Source organism: Strongylocentrotus purpuratus, unplaced genomic scaffold, assembly GCF_000002235.5.
Source record: "Strongylocentrotus purpuratus isolate Spur 01 unplaced genomic scaffold, Spur_5.0 spur5_scaffold_18, whole genome shotgun sequence".
Taxonomy (NCBI): Eukaryota; Metazoa; Echinodermata; class Echinoidea; order Camarodonta; family Strongylocentrotidae; genus Strongylocentrotus; species Strongylocentrotus purpuratus.
The window spans coordinates 5,080,616-5,101,825 of NW_022145603.1; the positions used below are offsets into that span (position 1 = coordinate 5,080,616).

The 21,210-nt window shown below is 37.7% G+C and overlaps 1 protein-coding gene across 1 annotated transcript in view; it reads left to right on the forward strand.

Moving 5' to 3' along the window:
- LOC579663 (ankyrin repeat and sterile alpha motif domain-containing protein 1B) overlaps window positions 1-21,210 on the forward strand; it is a 133,264-nt gene that overhangs the window by 72,909 nt on the left and 39,145 nt on the right. The window contains exon 12 of the mRNA XM_030989091.1: window positions 17,872-18,763. Coding sequence (XP_030844951.1) covers window positions 17,872-18,763 — 892 coding nt within the window. The remainder of the gene's footprint in view (window positions 1-17,871; window positions 18,764-21,210) is intronic.

A 21,210-nucleotide genomic window follows, 5' to 3' on the forward strand; every position in this document is an offset into this window, starting at 1 on the left:
AACTTTCCAGACAGTGGACTAAGAGGCACATGGAACACATGGCTGCCCAAAAGTCAAGAGTCAAGACCCCACCCCCCCCCCTTTTTTTTGTTAGTATACAGACCTTAAAAGTTCAATCTAGAACCCTTTCCAAATAGTGTGGAACCAAGCCTAAAAAATATATTTCCACATTCCATGCACTACAGATGCTTAAAATATATTTTACAGTTGACATTGAATTATATACAAGTGTAAGCCTCAATGATTTGTTTTTGTATTTATAGAATTGTATTCTTGACAGTCTCTACATTTCCTAGAACTTTCCCTAATGTCCAATGATCAATATAGGCCTGTGTCGAAAAGGCAGGCTAATAATAAGTTGGGGGAGGGGGCAGGAAAGGAGAAATCAAATTTATTTGGTCAACGCAAGACTACCCATGACAGGCAGAACAAGGTCTCATGTTACCTAATCCATTTAGGATCTATTTCTAGCATGCAGGAATACGTACCAGCTTTAATCTTCAGCTAGTGGAGTAGAGAGATGCATGGACCAGTAGTTTAGATAAATATATGAGCATTGGAATTCATTGTATACAACTACAAGTCAGTTTGGAAGAATATCCAAAATGTCCCTTCCCTTCCCTTCTTTGTTTACTACAGTGAAACCTGTCTATAAAGACCATCCAAGGGAGAAAAGGGAAGTGGTCTGTATATAGGCAGGTCGTCATTGTTGTAGACAGGTTCCTTTGTCACATTTGTGTAGTGCTTACCAGTAATACTACATTTCTAAGCACCTTACATTGTGATGGTTGTTACGCCAGTCATTGGATTCAATTGTTAATCCATACATGAAAGTGCACACTGCACATGCTCTGCTCCCTGGGTAGTATGTTAGATTGCATTGTCATTTTGCTGATTGAGTGTTGAGTCTGTCCACAATATAATATTTTTTTTCCTGCACTGGCAATACCTTTCCTTGTCTTTTATAGATGAACATTCATTATTCATCTATGTTTGCACTTTCATATTCTACATATACCGGTAGCTATGGAAAAAATGAGTCTGTGTAAAACAACTGATTGCACATCTGCTTCACCATCATATGAAGGAAAACCTGACCATCGTCATTTCAAGGACCCTTAAAACCCAATTATGAACAATCAAATGAAACACCTGCCTCTGCCACCCTATGAAAAGAATTGTTTCACCTCAAAGCCACTCGATCATTGGCATTCAGAGAAACAGACACCACCTGCCCTTATTCATACTAGGATAAGTAGGGTTAGTCATTGGTAAGAGGACACTATTTCTGGAGTTTGATGGAATTTGGAGAAATCTGATCCTGACACCTTTGGAATGAAAGAAAGAATGATGCGCTCCTTTCTCTTTGGTGGCTGTGGTGACTCACGTTGTGGAGAGGCAGATGTGCAGAAGATGAGGAATTAAGTGGATTTCTATCGGCTATTTACCTCCATTCAGACCTACCGGATTTCATCACTCCAGTTTGAACGTTGCTTTGTACAAAAACTGCATCATTTTTGAGGACTTACCAAAATTTGTCATTCTAGTCTGAATGACATACAATAAACCATCGTGTGTAACATTACGTCATATAGTGAAAAGCCCATTTGAGTAGCATTGTTTGAAACAAACACTCAGGCTTATAAAGAAGCGAAGTCCCATTCTCATCTCAACATCAAAGCGTACAAAAAAACATTTTTTTAAATTGTTATTGTTTATTAATTTGACTGCCATTTTATACACTACTGGAAAAACCTACAAAAAAATGTTGGTGTTTGTTTCATAACAGAATCATTCACTGATGATTCTAGAGGAGTTATTCACACTTCACAAATCTGTGAATTTCTGCTGGCGTAAAAAAACCCTGACTCAAGTGGTGAATTGGTGAGTGTTTGCCTGAACATATAGTTGCTTTAACTACCAACGAAACACTGGAATGCGAGAAAAATCTACAATTTTTGCTTGTAGTGTAAATGCAGCTTGTGAATCCTCTCCCTACCTACCTGATGGTTTACAGGTGAGATGAGTCATACACCCCTGGTATGACATATGAGGAGAGCTAGCTAGAGGAGAAGGAGGAGAATGGGATGTTATCCTCAATTCTATGAATTATTCCTCCATCTCCATCAGATGGTCACTCGATCTGGACACATCTGTGCTCAGCTGTCTTGTGTGTGAGTGTGATGGGTGGGTGAATCAGTGCTTAGTTTGCAGTGATACAAAAGAAGGAAGATTGGTCAAAATATAGGTGAATTGCCATTTGGTCTACAACTAGTTTGTCTATTACCCAATTGGTCTACTCCCATATGGTCTACACAAAGCCCGTCTATTATCCACATGGTCTAATAATCACTTTGTCTACTTATCATTTGGTCTAATGATCTTTTAGGCTAATTTTCATATGGTGTAATATCCATTTAGTTTACTACCCATTTGGTCTATTGCTCATTTAGTCTATAATAAACAGATTGTCTAATGCCCAATTTGTCTACCATCCAAGAAAGAGAGAGAGAGAGAGAGAGAGAGAGAGAGAGGGGAGAAAGAGAGAAAGAGAGATAGAGATAGGGGGGGGGGGGGAGGGGAATGAATGATTTAAAGGTAAAATGGAAGGAAAGTGTAGTAGGAGCATTTTTATATTGTCTCCTTGGAGCCAGAAAGGCACAAATACCTGCACTGAGTGAATGCCCTTCTTGCTCTGAACAGAAAAAAATGAACATTGCATGATGAGCATCATGGGGTAAGAAAAGGTCATGCTTTCTCCATCCCCCATCTCCTACCTTCTTATCCCTCTCTCTTACTCTCTGTATTACATTGATATGTGTTTAATTCCTCTCCCTGCTCCTCTCTTGGTCCACCCCTCCCCCTCTCTCTCTATGTTCTCTCCTCTCTTTCTCCCTCTCCCTCGCATACTCTCTCTATGTCTGTATGTTTCTCTCTTTCTCTGTCTCTGTCTCTCTATCTCTCTCACTGACTTCTCTCCTCTCTCTCTCTCTCTCTCTCTCTCTTTCTATATTATATATATATATATATATATCTCACTCCCTCTCCCAATTACAATGTATATCTATCTCTCTTTCTCTCTATCTCCCTCTCTTTGTCTTTCTTCTCATGTTAATCTCTTCAGTATAATTGATGAATCACCGTCTCAGTCTATAGATTGCAGCGCAACGCAGATTGTACGCCGCCGGAAGGCAGAATGTTTAGTAGAATTTTCATGAATGAAGTATAATCAGATTTGTCTCAAATTTGGAATGGAATTTGATTCAATTTGGAGGAGAATTTTGGCTCCAATTTCACCTGGGTATCTTCCATTCTCCATGCATAGGAGGTATCTAGGGAAAGCCCTTATTCTTGCCTTGATGATATCAGTATTTCTAATATTCTCTTCCTTATCTGCGCTTCCTCCGTGCATAGAAGGCATACAGAGAAAACCCTTACAGGTATTTCTGTCTTGAGGGTATCACTATCAGTATCTAAAATATTCTCTTCCTTACCTGGCTGTATAGTACCCAGATGTTGTGTATCCGGGCAGTTGATTTAAATCAGTGATCTGATGAAGATTACATGCAATAAACCATTTTCTGTTGAGTACTGTTGAGATACTGCAGAGTCTTAATTTAGACTAAAATGAAGCGATATTGCCAAGGAATTCCTTAAAAATACACATTTATGTTATGAAAGGGAAGAGTCGTTGGTATTTAAAATTTAAAAAGAAAGTGCATTTCAATATAGCCTTCAGAATATTTTGTTTTATCTTGGGGATTTCTTTTCATTCTTTTACCAACTTCTTTATGTACAAGTTCATGTACCGGTTCTTTACAAACAGATTCCCCCCTAGCCATGGTCAGTTCTGGGTCTCGATCAGCTCAGGTTATCCATTGTTGACCAGTGGCCTACAAGACCTGGACGGTCACTGTATGAGAACGAGGGAACTCAGAAGTCAGTAGGTGTGTTTTCATCAGCTTGAGATTGGCAAATAGCCCGCTATTTCTAATTTGGGAAATAATCCCAAAGTTACAAATTGCGTCTTCATCAGCTCGAGACTTGACCTCGAAACTTGAAACACGAGCTTGAGAAATTAGCTCGAGATATTTTGCTCAGCGTTCGCGCAAAGTGTGAGTCTTTGGGCTGGTAAAGACGGACCGGACAAATAGCGGGATATTTTGCAAACTAGTCCAGGATATCTTGGGATGAATATCTCTACCAAATATCTAGCTAATTGCAAGTTTGGGCTGATGAAAACGCAATTAAACTGGATAATTTGCGATTGGGATAGTTAAAATAATGGGATATTTGGCAATATCGAGCTAATGAGGACATACCTAGTGGGCTTCCAAATTGATTGTATGAACAGACCTTCAAGACCTGGGGGGTGTTTCACAAAGATCCTAAGCTGAACTTAACAATTATGGGAAGCCATTAGCATCTATGAAAGTATTTTGTAAAATTTATTTTATAAGGTCTAAAATGTTGATTGAAATCATTCATATTTTATATTATCAAGGATATTTCATGTTCTCGATATGGAATTTATAAAAAGTCTAAAATACTTGAATTTTCGCTTTTGATTATATTTTATTTCAAGGCTACAAATGGCTTTCCATAAATTTTAAGTCCAACTTAGAGTTAAGTGTGACATAGGATCTTTGTGAAACACCCCCCTGGCGTGGTCACCTTGCACTTTCCTTGCTTCTACAGACTTCTTGAAGAAGCGTTCCCTTGAATTAGTCCGTCAAGTCAAACAGGCTAAATCTCATTCATCATCCGTTCCCGGCCGTGACGGGCCACACTTATTAGATATTTTGGAGTGATTACGAGCCGTTATGCATGGGGCGATCAGACTCTCCTTAAAGCCCCTCTAAAGCTTTTGGAGCCTCACACAATGTGATGGGAAAATTTCACTCAAATTGTAATAATAATGTGAAAGAGGATGTCATTTAAGACATATTTTTACAAGGATCTCCAAAACAACTGTATGAAGTTGAATATTGATGAAAGAATACACAAATTAGGTTTTCTGCGTACAACAGAAAACTCTAATTATTTATTCTTTTATGAATATTTGTCTTCAAATAAAGGCTGACTTACAGTAGTCATGTGATTCACAAAATGTGAATACTGCCTGAAAGCAGATTCGAAAGGTCAATGTGTATTAATACTTAAGCATTCATCTATGTATTCTCTGAGTTTTTAGAATATTTGTATGTGAGGAAATTGACTTTGTCGTGCTGAAAATGACATGCTCTGCATACAGAAATTTGGGTATGTGGGACTGCATGTGGGTTTTTTGTTCCAAACTTTTCAGATATTTCCAATAATTTTTCAAATATGAGATCGCATGAACTATGAAGAGCAAGCTTTTCTATTTATAATGATAATAATAATAATATTCCGCTTTTATATAGCGCTTAATACAAATGTCTCTAAGCTCTTTGCAGATACTATTACTGCTTTGCAAACATACTATTACCTCGGTCATTGGATTCAATACTTGTCCGCACACACTGTGTGCACATTTTCCACTCCCTGGGGAGCATTCCAGCCAGTCGCCATTTTACAAGCGCCACCTGCTAATCCAACCACATTTACTTTCGCATACCCATTTAACACCTGGGTGGAGAGTGGCAAATGTAGATCAATGTCTTGCCAAAGGACATTAGTGCCGCGGTGGGACTTGAACCGCGGACCTTGAGATCCACAGTCCGGTGACATATTCTCTCGACCACGACACCTCTACATTTATAGGGACATCTCTACTATTCTTTTCTTCCAAACTATATGACATATCTATAAAGACTTGGGAGCTAGGCTCACAAATCATGTTTACCAGATCTCAACATTCCCTTTAATCCCCTGCTCGTCCCCGTGTGATGAGGGTGGGAGGCCGTGCACGCATGAGAAATGTTGGAGAAGAGTGCTGTCACTTTGTATTAAGGCTGTAAGGAGATGCAACTCAATGCTTAGCCATGGCCAGGCCGGGCCGGGCTGGGCTTGCACTTTTACTCAACCCAAGAATGTAGTGAAAATGTACTCGAGAACATAAAAGTATTAATTCAGGAGAGATCTGTGCATCGAGACTAGAGACATTTGAAGTACATTATTGTTATAAGAAGAAAAAAAGAAAATGAAAAATGAAAAGGAAAAGAGAGTAGGCAGACAGTTTCAGTCTAGGAAAAAAAGAAATGGATGGCGGAAAAATGTTATTAAGTCAGCGGCTATACAAAGCATTTTTTAAAGTAGGGGAGGGGGTAAGCATGTAAATAAGCATGTGAAGGAGCATAGTAAAAAAAGAGGGCTGCACCCCCCCCCCCCTCCCTCCCTATGTAAATGTTTACACCTCAAGAGCATGCACAGTCACTATCACATAATTAACTGTACACACATTTTGAAACTCCTCTATTCAACTCAGTTATGATATTCTTTTGAAGGTTGCCGTTGCATTATGGTTTATACATCATACATTCTACTGGTAGTGGTACTAGTTTCAAAGCAACCAGTCATAAATGTCTTTGCAGAATCCTGTTTATAAATTTATCTCCATGTTAAGTTAAATTCAAGGGTTTCTTGATGTCAACATTCGGTAAAGTTTCTTTCTGCTCATCTTGTGATATACTTAGCCTATGAGAAGTAATCTGCAAATGTATTTGACTTCTAGTTTCTTGCTGAACCCAGACTTCCTCTCTTGGGCCGCGCCCTCTCTGTGAGACCAGGGATGCGTTCAGTCAACACTTTTTCACCCTAGAATCACGGTTTTCAAAGACGTTAAGTTTAAAACAAGGATGTGTTCAAGCGATTTTTCGTCGGTCGTAAAAATAAACGTGTTTATATAAAACACAAACATGAAACGCTGAAAAAGATTTTTTTTGTATCGTGATTCTGGAGAATCACGATCGCTAAAATTCACTTGAACGAACGGAAATCTCAATCATTATTCTATGAAGTCATTATCGTGGCCTATTCCGGTTTGACGGACAGTCGACCGTAAACACAGACAGCAAGCATGCGGCGAAGTTGATCTACACTTCCTGGGTCAAACTGCACAGTGTGATGATCAGTGGCTGGGCTTGAAATGAGGGAGAATCAGCGTTGATGAAAAATCGCTTGAAGGCTTTACACAGTAACCGTGTTTTTAACAGCGTTTTGATTTGTGATTCATGTTTGTGATTCTAGCTTTAAAAAATCGCTTGAACGCACCCCGGTTTCTCTGCAGTCAGTCTATCCCTCGGAATAGGGTTCATCACTAGGCAGCAGGATGTGACCAATCCCTAGCCAAGTTTTACTGACTTTTCCTGCAAATTACATTTGTCTGTTTCATATCAAGACTGAATTAATTGAGGTCATCTACTCATGGAGGGACGTCAGAGAGACTATAGAACAGAGAGCAACAATTTTGGAAAAAGAAATTTTGAACACAGAATAAAAAAGAGAGAAAAATCTCAATCATTTGTCCATTCAGATACATGCGGCACAGTAATAAGTTGTAAGAAGCACATACAAATAAAAAAAATATGAACTGAAATTTAATTGATAAGTACCTGATATAAACATGGGGTCAAAATGTCTTACTTTTAAAACAAGGAAGGGTGAGGGTAAGGAGGCAAGGGAGGGGGGGGGGGGTGATTAAAGGTCACTCCAAAAGGGATCTTAGGAAGATCCATGATTTTTGTTTAACTGGACAAGAGGCACTCTTGAATAAACTTGAACACCCCCCCCCTCCCCTTTGAAATAGAGAAAAATAAATGATAGAAGATGAAGAAAGAACAATACTTTGGAAATCACCAATATATTTTTTTTTTTACCAAACCATGGATGCCCTGTAGGTAGAGAGATGTTAATAAACAGAAAACCAATGTTTGATGTACATTGGATTGATCAGATGGAAGGGAAGCAAAGCGGTTGTGTTTACTCATGCCTCTATCCCGAAGCGGGAACAATAATGTTGAGCGCTAAATGTTTTCAGCGATCGAATTAAACGTCCATTTAGACGTTGATGTTTGGAAAGGAAAGTGATGAGCCTGAATGCATCAAGAGGATCTCGGTGTGTTGTGGGAGCCCTTGTTTTTCTGGAGTATTGGTATTGGCTAGTGCTTGTTTTTTATGCCTCGGCCTACCGATCGAAGGTGGTGCCTGAGGCATTACATGTATGTATGATCGCGTTTTTTGTCCGTCCGTCCATCCGGCTGTCCCGCTTTCCCGTTATCATGATATCTCAAGAACTACTTGAGGTATGAACTTCAAACTTTGTGACATTGTATTTCACCATAGGAAGATGATCTGTTTAGGTTTTGGAGTATGTAGGTCAAAGGTCAAGAGGTCAGAGGTGAATTTATGAAATTACTAGTATTAGGGATAGATACAAGCAGAATATTATTATTGTTCTTGTAAAAGAGAGAGATAGAGAGAGAGAGAGAGAGAGAGAGAGAGAGAAAGAGATGAATTGTGTGAGAACAAAAAAGGGGAGGGGGTGTGACTAGATGGAAATGTGAATTATACCTACATTGTATATTAAAGTACATCTTATTTTAAGAATGTCTCTACACTTGAGTGCATACATTGGCAAAAATAGCAGATCTGCAAAGGTTTGCAGGATTTACATCCATACCCGTATATTTGTCCACCTACATGTATATAGGCTATATTGCACTGTAGGCTCATCGAAACCGGAATAACTAATTAAATTATTGATTTATAAATGCTTAGATCATTTCATTTTGATTGATGACAACCAAGTAAACCAATAATTGCATACACTGTGCTTGAAGTATACTGTTAGCTAGGTCTATCACACAGCACAGTTTATAATGAGCTAGGTATGGGCTTATGGGGTGTGCACTTTAGAAACTGAAATTGTACATCACAACTGAGTTGCTTGTGTTGTAGCTATTACTTTCAAGGCTTATCACTAAATCAATTATGGTAATATTCTATTTTAATCCCACACAAATCATCATGTAAACAGGATCCAACTCTAGCAACCATCAGCAAATGTATGCATGAATAAATGTATATAACATCTGCTGAATGCCGATTCCAAATTTTAAACGGAAACTATATAGTAATCATCTAAATACACAATAGGTGTGTCTGCATCAGCTCGAGATTGCCAAATAGCCCGCTATTTCTGATTTAGGAAATAATCCTGAAGTTACCAATCACATCTTCATCAGCTCGAGATTCAACCTCGAAACTTGAAACTTGACCTTGAGAAATTAGCTCGAGATATTTTGCTCAGCGTTCGCGCATAGTGCGAGTCTTCGGTCTGGTGAAAACGCTTCCGACAAAGAGCGGGATATTTTGCCAAATAGTGGGATATTCTGTAAACTATCCCAAGATATCTTGGGATGATTATCCGACCAAATATCCCGCTAATTGCAACTTCAGACTGATGAAGACGCAAACTAAACCGGATAATTTGCGATCGGGATAGTTAAAATAGCGGGATATTTGGCAATCTCGAGCTGATATTCCATGAAGTCCTGTCCATGCATACTCCCACTTTCTGAACAAAACAAAAACCAGACAACCCCCAAAAATATAAAGTTGGATGAATAAATAGAATGTAGCATTGTATGTAGGCCAACCAAATAATCTATATACACATCCCTTTATCTCTGCAAACATTTGACATGGATACCTCACTGAAAGCCTGGGAAAATAGTATGGCTCTGGACGACTCTTGGTGTGTTTATCATCTTTTGCCACTCAAAAACAGCGTTTCTATTTATACATATTGTATGAACGTGATATGTGGAATATCGCGATCATCAATTCATCACAATTTAAAATAAAGGCCTTGTCTCTGCACTAACTGCTTTGCGCCGTTTGACCTGGGAAGCAGAGAGTTGCTCGGAGGTCAATTAGGGCACAGCACATGGCGCGCGCTATTTCTCCAAACTGGAAATTAGCCTGGTAAGGTCCGATATGTAGTATGTGTGTTTTAAAACAGCTTTGCGTTTTATATCTCTCAGAAACCTGATTCTGGCTCATTGTCACTCTGTTCGGCGTTTCAACATACCCATATCTAAAGACGTTTGAAAACAGGCTACCGTTTATCACCATGCAAATTTGCCTGAAACACGTTTGAAAGCACTGATACTAGGCCAGAAAAGGGGTGATAAACGCACCCTCTCTCAGTTTTCATTCCTGAGATGGTACGCTTGATCCATGATGAACTCTTGGTATCACAAACACAACTACTTGTTTTCTAAAACCTGATCTCTCGACATACCAGATCTAAATATATCTCTCTAGCATTGTGGTATCACAATGTATTCTACATGACTTCAAATACTTAATTGAAATATAATCCTGACATATTACAGTTATAAAAAAAGAAGGTTTATAAAGCTTTATGTTCAATACAAATAATACCTCAAGTTTTTACTAAAACAAAATTATACATATCACGATATCAGATTTTACACTTGACAAAAAGTATTTGCTAACCGAAATTGACCTTTTTCATTGCCTTTATTTGTCATTTTCTTCCTCTATCTGCAATTTATTCTTTCAATTTGAAAGTAATAGAATTAAACACCAAAAGGAAAAGAGAATAAAGATAATCATATTAACTTTATAAGACTTTAACAAATTAATAGAAGAAAAAGCAACTTTTATAAACAGAGCACTGAAGATATCAAATATAACTTGACAAAAAGTGAACAAAATTTTAAATTACGGTGAGACTTAGAACCTAAACAAAGCCCTAACACGCTGATGTACGCATACTCTCTTCATCTTGGTTCATCAGCACAAGCATTCATCATTTTAAAAGAATAGACAATATATTTATACGCTGATGTCTGTTTTCTTAAAATGTGTTGGATTAAAAAAAAATGTCTATCAGAGTCTAAAATCTATACATCTGATCTATGTAGGTATTGTAGAGTTATATTCATATTATGGTTGGTTAGCTGCGTCATCAAAAGATTAATCCTTTAAAAGTGTCTTTTTTGGAAGCTGCCATAAAATATAGGCCAAGCACAACATCCCTATGGATTATGAAAACTTGATGGAGAGCATTGCTGTAGCTGTACATGACATTCTTTTTCTTGTAGGAAATGCAGCCTGTCAATTTGCATTCTAGAAAGTAGCTACAGAGCTGGCAGGACGGTCATTTGGGAGATGCGTACAACTGACGGTCAATTTGTTCTTGGATCTGGTTTCAGTTGTGTGTGTCATAGTAATTTTTCAAATTATACCGGGATACGGGATGCTGTCAGTTAGAGAGATGGATAGAGGGATGGATAGAGAGGGGGAGAGAGGGATAGAGAGAGAGAGAGAGAGAGGGGGGGGGGAAAAGTGGACAGAAATGAAAGAGAGAGAGAGAGAGAGAGAGAGAGAGAGAGAAAGAGAGAGGGTGGGAGGGATTAGCATAGAGAATAGATGATATTGATAGTAATAATGATAATGATTATAGTAGTACTGACATATGAATATTTAAAACAAATAATGGTAAGGTTTGCATACAATCTCTGTTGTGAAAATATGAAAGAAAGACCTTCTAAATATTCATAGGCTCATTTACATTGCAGAAAACATTTTTTTAACTGTCATTTACACTAAGGGAAAAAAAACTTTAAAAACGTCAGTGTGCTTATTCTTTGTTTATTTGTGTGTGTGAGTGCTGCGCATGCCACATGCGCCACTTATTGCTACTTTGCATGCGTTATCGCACTCGATCAGAGGAGTCACATGACAACAAACAATTGTTCACCAGTGTTTTGAGTGCGTGCATTTGCCCTGCAAAACTTGGTGGCGACTTGGCCTGTGTTCAAGATACTATGTCCCTTTTGCAGCCAACCTCAAATTCTGTAGAACTTTGCAGGAATTATGAATATGTCATGTATGCCCTATCTGTGAAATTTAAACGTTAGCAGTGTCCTCATATTCAAATTATGCATGGAAACCCGTTTACTTGCTAGACTTCACTGTCAGACACTATTGAGTGACTGACTGGCTTTTTTTTCTTTGGTAATAACATACATGAAAAGAGTTGTAAAGGGTACATGAGCATTTGTCTACATCAATAACCCACTTCTTGTGATGGCCAAGATTAAACTGATTGAATCTTTGCGCAGCATAAAACGTATGACCATTCGGTACAATTGTCTGAAAATCAAAACTATTACTTTTGGGCTCTATAGCCCTAAAGTCGATTTGACAACTAATAGTCATTATTTTCCTACTTGAAGACATTTTCAAACCCCACCTTTTTTAGGGAAGTTCTAAATAAGTATTATCTTTCAAATGCAGTTGGAATTTAACTTTTTCATTTTTTGGCCTGCAAATGGGACATAGTACCTTTAAAAACAAATACCAGAGGTGTTTTTTCAACTTTTTTTTGTTGGTAGTGTTTATGGGTTGTTGCCAGGCAACTTATAATGACAATGTCTGGAATGTGACGATTTTTGCTTGCAGTGTATGAATGCAGCTTATTCTTACCATCAGTACAATGCAGAGACGATTAGCTTCACATAAACAATTATTACGCCTGATCGCCTGAGAGTAATTGAACAGAAGAATACAATAATAAATGCCTCTGACATATTTTCATAAATCAATATTAACTTGTTTGTAAACAGGAATAACCTTTCTAATGCCTTGGTCTAGTGCGTTTGAAGAAAGCCTACAAGTATGACTGTATGTAGGCAAATAATCGAAACACAAAACAAACAATACATGCATACTAGTGACACTTTTATCACCTGCACTGTTGTTATTTTTTGTGCTGGTAATTTTAAGTGAAAATTGCTTTTGATACGTGTTAGCAGAAAGAAGAAAAAAAAGGAACAATTATCAATACAAATCTGATCTCAATCCATTCATAGGGAACAGAAAACTAATATCATTTGCAAGTCCAGTGAGATTTTCAATTGAATTAATTTTATTATTCAAATGAATATCTTTTTCAGAAGAAAGGTATCGTGGTTTTGAAGCCAGCTATAATCAAACATTACTTATTCATATTAAGACTTCATACCATTTCAGTTTATTAATTCTTCTCAAGCATACCAGTCAATTCACTGAAAAGAAAGGGAACATTTTGTTGCCATTGTAAGTTTCATTTGAATAGTTCTGATTCTGATCAAAGGAATATCAATCTTCTTTCCCAGAGGAAAGCTGTGATGGCAAACAAAAATATCTGAATCATATCTCGGTCAATTCATAGAAAAATGCTGTTGCCATTTGTAAAGCCTGTAAAATATAATTCAAAGAATTCTGATATCAATTCAAGAGCACAATAATCAATGCCATAAATACACATAGGTGTACTTCCCCCCTCAAATATTTATCCTCATGAAGTATTCCATCGTCACGCGCAATATTTCACTCCGATCTATTGTTGCCGGTGAATCGTAGACATATTTCTTTGTGTTCGTGGTGGATGCGCTTGGATGGGTAGCTATGAGGACCACCGAGCGTGCAACCATTGACACATTTGGTTCTGAAGGTCGGGAATAAGCGGATCTAGCTCTGACAGGGTGTTTAGAACGGCTTAGGGAAGAGGACTTTGTAACACGTTGGTTTATAAATGGTAGTGCACTCCAGTCATTGGTTTACTGTGTAGTGGTTAATATACAGCATATTTGGAGTTAGGATGTGGTGTGATAGAGTGGTTTCTTTCCAGACAACCTTGAGGCAAGTTGATTATCATTTTGTGTTGCCATGGATATTTATATGTAAATATGATATTATTGAATACTGATTTCTTGGGTGTTATTGATGGAAAACCATTTAGGTGCAGTACTGCACATGCTTCTTTTTAATATTTGTTTGTTTCCTGGTTTATCTGTTATTTTATTTTGTCTCTATATCATTCATGTCGGCGTGTAAATATTTAAAGACAAATTAATATTAATTTTGGGAAATTCATCATTACCTATACCTACTGAATTAAGGTAACAGATGTGTTCAATGGTCTTTCAATTTGGACCAAGTATTATTGATTTCTGTTTGTGTATTCTGCTAAGTAAGGAGTACAACTGTCACAACTTAATCCTATTATGAAGTGTTTGTTTACATTTTACATGTAGTCCCACTATATAGACTTCCATGTTTGATATATCCCACGTACCCTAAGCCATTGATGTGTGTTTTGGTATCCCGATCTGTGCACTCTACTCAATCCATCAACAGCGGTGCATCTGATTTAGGTTCCCCTCATCCACGAACAAGTTGTATTGATCCCTGCGATAATTGCTCACGACCGTGGAGGCGCAAATCCGGGCGAAAGTGCGGAGCGCCGGGTACCGCTGTGGTCACCCAATCAATTGAGCACTTAGACGTGACAACAGTAGGCCATTGAACATGTATGTCAGGGTCCACTAGTACATACATGTACATGGATGGATATTCAGCATCGATCTTAGCCTTGTGTTTTATTTCAAGGGATAGATCATTTCTTTCGTCTATATGGCTGATTTTCAACGGAACAGAGTTTAGTAGTTGTCAATTCTGTTGCTATGGCATGCAGCCATAAAAAACTAATCGTTTAATCAAATTATGAAAATGCAAGCATTACTTCAAACAAACAAAATTTGTTATTCCTAGCTCATTTTTCCTGATTAAGGTTTCATACTAAAGGGCAGAAAAGGAACTTTCAAGAAATGTGATTTTTTTTTCCCCCTTTGAAATTCAGATACCGCCCACCAAATGACTTTTTGGTACCCTTTCTTCAATTGATTTTAATCACTCATGCGTGAATATATGCATCATATGAGTTGCATCAAATGAAAGAGGAGGATCTAAGCTTTACTAATATGTGTCATTTATTAATTATGATAGTGATTAAGATATGATAAAACATCAATAAATCTCTGTTTCATTTTTTCTGGGACGCACTGTATAAATAAACATAACATTATTATTATTATGATATGCTAAATGGTGTCAAAGCTAAGAAAGTGTGTTCTAGTTATGATGACTTCCATTGCTTAGAAAAAAGCATGCTGGAAAATACAAACGGAAGAAGAACGAAAAGTAATTTGATCACCACAGTAGGGATCCAAAAATAGATGATCTTGAAAAGTTAGGTTATGAAACGACCCAAAAATATTCTACACTCGGTATCAGTCAGCATTACTCCGGAATACCCCACCTCAGGAGAACTAGAAGTGATGGGCCGGCAGCAAGACCACAGCATGAAATCCAATCATCCCATTTAAAGTATATTAAATGAGTCAGAAATTGAAGATCTGTATATATGGCTTTAACCAAAGTGATATATATACCGATACCCTTTATACACCGGAAAGTTCAGAATGATAATTCATGCAATTTGACTGTTGCCATTTTCATTTTCAAACACATCGCAAACTTTAATAGATTTCATTATGAATAATGCTAATAGAGATATACATTAGACTTTTAGAGGAACAGTATAACTGGGGGAGGATATGGGGGGGGGGAGGGGGCTGCAGATGATGGTCATAATTTTGTTGATGAAAATGTAGGGGGATTGGTCATAATAATAGTAATGATAAGAATAATAATAATAAGTCTTGTTTACCCAAGGTAGCCTCATTAGTATACATACTGTTTTTCTCTGAGGGCCCTTCAATCATATCATTACCCCGGCTTTAAAAGGTTTAATTTGAGAGAAAACTTGTTTGAAAGGGGTGTTTGTTTTTAAGATAGAATTATTTGTCAGAGTCACTTTTGTGTGAAGTACATACCCTATTGGGAACATTTTATTTGTATTGAATATATTTGATTTGATTTGTATTTATTGGTATTCATTCGATTATAAAGCCATCAGTGACTGTACATACATGTTTAGAAGGTATCTATTCTGTGCATTCTAAACACTGCCATTTACAGTCGGCACAATCCAATAAACTGCACACTCTGCATGACCTATCCTTAAGCAGTAAACGTCTAGTTTTTGATGAGCTATTTGGACAGATTGACTGATTTAATTGCATTAGATATGCAGGCTATCTTCATCCTCAGGGGAAACACGCTACCTGTATGGCTGCTTGGTCACCAGACCTCAGCTAGACTACATTCCAGGCTAAATATATTATCTGCTTATTTAACTTAATTTGATTTAATTTATTCAATTTTTTTTTTTCGGAGTCTAGATATAAACAATGTAATAGAATCTTCAAAATATAAACAAATTTAATAAGATATCTGTCGGAGGATCTTTAAAACCATATGAATGCTTAAAAATGATATTCACAAAGGATGGTGAGTAGTTTATTCTTCAAGATTTGATTTACATATAGCACCTTATCATTGAAATGGCAGTAAAAAGCAATTCACCTTGTATTAATAATATAAACATGTGGACTTCATAAAAACACATATTTTTGAAATTCATTATGGAATGTCTACCAGTAAACACACTTGACTGAAAAACAAGACTGACCTTCTTGTAAATGGATCGGAATCTATTCCTTGTCCTAGCTGTCTGCTTCATTATGACTTGATGGACCCTGCTCCATTAAAGTTCCAGCAAACGTTTCTAACCTGTGTGCCATATGCCCCTCATATCAGACCGAGACCTCATTCACACATAAGTATTTTGATAATGAGTCTGTGGCTAGTATGAATCGGAATCCATTCCTTGGCCTAGCTGTCTGCTTCATTCTGACTTGATGGCCTCTGCTCCATTAACGTTCCAGAAACGTGTTTAACCTGTGTGCCATATGCCCCTCATATCCGACTGAGACCTCATTCGCACTTGAGTATTGAAAGTATTTTTATAATGTATCTGTGGTTGGTATGGATCGGAATCCATCCCTTGTCCTAGCTGTCTGCTTCATTCTCACTTGATGGTCTCTGCTCCATTAACGTTCCAGAAACGTGTTTAACCTGTGTGCCATATGCTCCTCACATCAGACCGAGATCTCATTCACACTCAAGTATTAAAAGATTGGATTGAATTTATTTTCCTCTGCAACATACAAATCAAACTACCTTTCAGCGTTACAACATATACAAAATATAACAACTTTTTAAGAATGTGAACACAATATAACAATAATAGAAATGTTACCATTAATAACAAAATGAAGATAACTTACAACACACTACCAAGAATTATCCATGAAGAAATCAGCAGGAGGGGGGTGAGGATGGTATGATAACGAAATGTTAAATACTGGTGACGGTGGTAATGATGATGATGATGATGATGGTTATGATGAATATGAATGCGTAAATATGAAATCCCAAGTCTACCAGAAAGCATGCTTGTGTAGAGCATGTTGAGCAGCTCTAGACTACATGTAGGCCTGCTTCCAGTGGGCAGTGTGTGTAGTACTCTTGTAGCCTGTATGCCATAATATGATTTTCATATTTGACTGAGACTCCATTGACACGCACACGCTGTCACAGGAGTGAGAAGAGAATTAAAGGCAAAAATCCAACAGAATTTGTTTTGCTGAAGCATATTCTACAAACTCTGTGTACTCTTCTAGGAGTGTTTGTGTAATGGAATATGAGATATAAGTGTAACTTAAATCAGCAAAAGTAAAATCAATACACATGTAAAATGTAGGATACATCAATACCTCCAATAATTTAGAGTGCCCTATGCATTCTCCACCATCTTATACATCACAAATTCTTCATAAAATATGACAGAGAATCTGTATAGTGTATGGTATGATAATTCAATGTGATTTCTCTTGGAAATAGAAACTGATAATTTAGTTTTGTTTCTGCTTTTTGCTGATGCAATTTTCAAAAGAATGCTTGAAATAATGGCTTTTTATGAGTAATATTACATTGATGGATGAGTGTGTGTTTTCAAATGCTTTACATGTATGTGTAATTATTAAGTTTTAATGGTGGACATGGGTTATGCTTGATTAATTCTGACTGTTTTTTTTTCTTCTTCTTCCTTCTCTTTTGATTCAGGTTGGCTACTCAGACTATGACAACCCAGTTGAATTGACACCTTGTGCCTACACCAACGGAAAACAGAAACCCAACACCAACGTCTTCTTCCCCGCTGAAGCTCAAAGAACGCAAGGTCTAGCGCCCTCTGTAGTCCGAGACTCAAGCGACCCGTCCACCGGTACTAAACCCCTTTCTGGAGGGCAGCTCCGGAAGCTAGAACTTGATCTTGCCAACCGTTCACGGAAGTTTCATGAGTTTGAGGCCGCTGCGGATCACCTTCAGACGAGGTTGGAGAAGTGGCAGGCTCACGTCGAAGAGTCGCACCTGAACCGCGTCAACGAACAAGATATCCAGGGCCACGACCATGGGGATATCTACGAGAATGTGTATCACCGCAGCGACAATACGCGCTTCAGCTACGATGAGCCGAAGAGACTCTACGACAACCCGACGGTACTAAACGGTAACCATCAACGAGTTCTTACAAGACAGAACAGTAGTCCGGCCGGCAGTCCGTCTCAGACGCGACGATCCATCTCACCCCGGAAGCCCAAGAGAGCTCTAACCACGCAACTCAGCCTCAATATTTCCCCGCCGGGCTACGACAACCCGTCGACGTGCTTTCCAAGTTCGGAAACCTCGCAAAGAACGCATCCGCATCAAGACGATGAGGAAGATCGTGATTCACCAACAGGTTACGATAATCCCCCGGAATTAACGCGGGAACAGTCGGTTTACGAGAGCGCACCGCCGAGGAATAGTGAGAGCAACGTAAGACAGAATGCGTGCGAGCCGCCTATCATACCAGAAGTAATACGTCCTGACGATCACCTGCCATTGGATAATAAGTTCATAGAAGGCAACAGCGAATTGGACATTCTTAAACCGGATGCCTCACACCCATTCGCAGGTAAGCTGATTTCTTGTATCTTGTGCTTGTGTATTTTCCCTAATGTTGCGTCTGAAATATGAGTGTTGTTCTTCAAGAACCACTCATGTATTTACGATTCTAACCTGTTCTCCTTTTTTTTAAAGTTAGTTGTGAATACAATGTGTTGTCCATTTAAAGCAGAATATTGCTTAACCAATCTTTATGACATTTTAATTTCACTTCTGCAGTTTTAATTTCATTTGATTTGATTCTAAATGCTGCCATTCATTGTCCATCACTGAGGCAGATTTGAAAGATCGTTTCATCATCCTGCATATTAGATGATAAAGTCACAAACCATATAAGTGCACATGTTGCATACATAGAAAATGGAATGGAAGTGTGCTTTAACTTGTCACTATTAAAACAAAAATGAGAATTTTAAAACAGTAAATCAATTGAACAGTTCACAGTTAGCACATGTCCCAAATGACCCTGCATATATCCACAGATCTTCAAAACATGAAGAGGTCCCACTTTGTACATTTTGAAATAATCACTCCTACAGCGATGGAGGTGCTACATAAAGAGCCTTTGTTTCGCCTTTTCAAACAATACTTCCACCTTTGTATCATGGAGTGCACTGCATGTGCATAAATGAATAATGATTTCATAACTTTCATGAGCACGTATCCAGTATTTCATCTCCATGTATTTCACAATTGTCTGCAATGACCTTTATCTGCTCATGCTCAGACTCCGACTCAAACTATGAACTGGCTTATTGCAAGTGTAATGAAAGGCCAGCGATGGCATCGGAATAACTCTCTTTTGAACTTAAGTCAAGATTGTTAAATGCAGACCTCCTATGATGTGAAAGACACCATGTGTTTGCAAAAATAAGAATTTCATTAGTTGAGTTGCCCCTTGGTATTCCCAAGTACATCTTAATTAAAGCACAAGCAGTCGCATAGAAAGGTGCTCCCACAAAATAGTGTCCCTTTTGGACCAAGAGAATACAAGGGGATTGCATTTCATATTGAAATACAGTCGAATAGAAAGGTGCGCCCACCAGATAGTGTCCCTTTTAAACCAAGAGAATACAAGTAGATTTCATTTCATATTGAAATACAATTAAAGAAACAAAAATAAAATAAATAAATAAAAGAATTGATTGATTGATAAATGCATGGTTAAATAAATAAATACCATAATGAATCAATGAATAATGAATGAAAGTGCAAAGTAGTAAATAAATAGATAAAAAAAACAGATGAATTAATACATAAATATACGAATGAGTGAATAAATAAGTAAATAAATTTACTGCATGACACTCTTTGAAAAGGTGTGCTTTTTGATGAAGTAATAAATAGAGAAGAAATGACAGTTGATAAAATGACACACAGTTCTCTCGTTCATTCCGGAACACGTTTTAATTAAAACACCAATTGTCAAGTGCAAACATGCCTCTCTCTCTAATGAGTTTCCTATGACAACAGATGTGCTTCTGGTCTAATCAATTACCCACTTGAAATAACAGATAACATGACCGTGTTAACAGTCCTTAGTAAATATTGCCTTTGGCTTATACCAGTAGATCTCCATGTACATGTCTGCATGCGCGCTGTGGTCACTTGTTGTAATTAATGAGGGGGTATGTTTGTAGGGTTAGCAGGGGTAATTAGCATGATGGTATCAAAGTTAATTAAACTGCTGTCTTAATTGGTGTGTAACCACCCCCCTTGATGGGACTATGTTATTGATGTGTATCGGCATGTGCTGGTTTCATGGTAATTAAGGTCATTATTAGTAGCTACATGTATACATGAAGGCCTACTACATGTATGTAGCTTGTTAAGTATGATGTAATGTGAAACTGCATTATGCAAGACACGTTTAATAGGGGTTATATATTTTATGGGACTGTTTTTTGTTTTAATTAATTACTTCGGTCATAAGACAAAGGCTTGTTATACAACTTTTCTTTCAGGAACTTTAATTACTTATCATACAGTCATACGCTTATCGCATAGCATAGTCTGAACATTCTGAAAACAATATTCATGCTGGCTCCTGCACTAATCATTAAACAACGACTGTTGCAAGATTTTTCCAGGAATAGTTAAAAGCGTGCACTTATTATATAGCAATAACAGACAGAGATATGATCATTCTACCTGTAATATGGCCTTCTTTTCATGGATAACTTCTTTGGTAAAATTTGGTAAATTTAATCTTCACAAGTTTAATTTTCTCGAAGTCTTTTCTGGATGTTTGCTAAATCCTGTTCCTGTCTATTGATGGACGAGAAACAGGTGGAATCTTTATTTGGAGTTCATTTCCTGATAGAGCCGTCTGTTATGACTATCACAGGTGCATTCATACAGAGGTATACAGGGTTCATGTTAGGGATACATACAGGTACAGGGTTTCTATTCAGACTAATATTAACATGTCAGTCATCCATTTTTTGATTGAAAGGG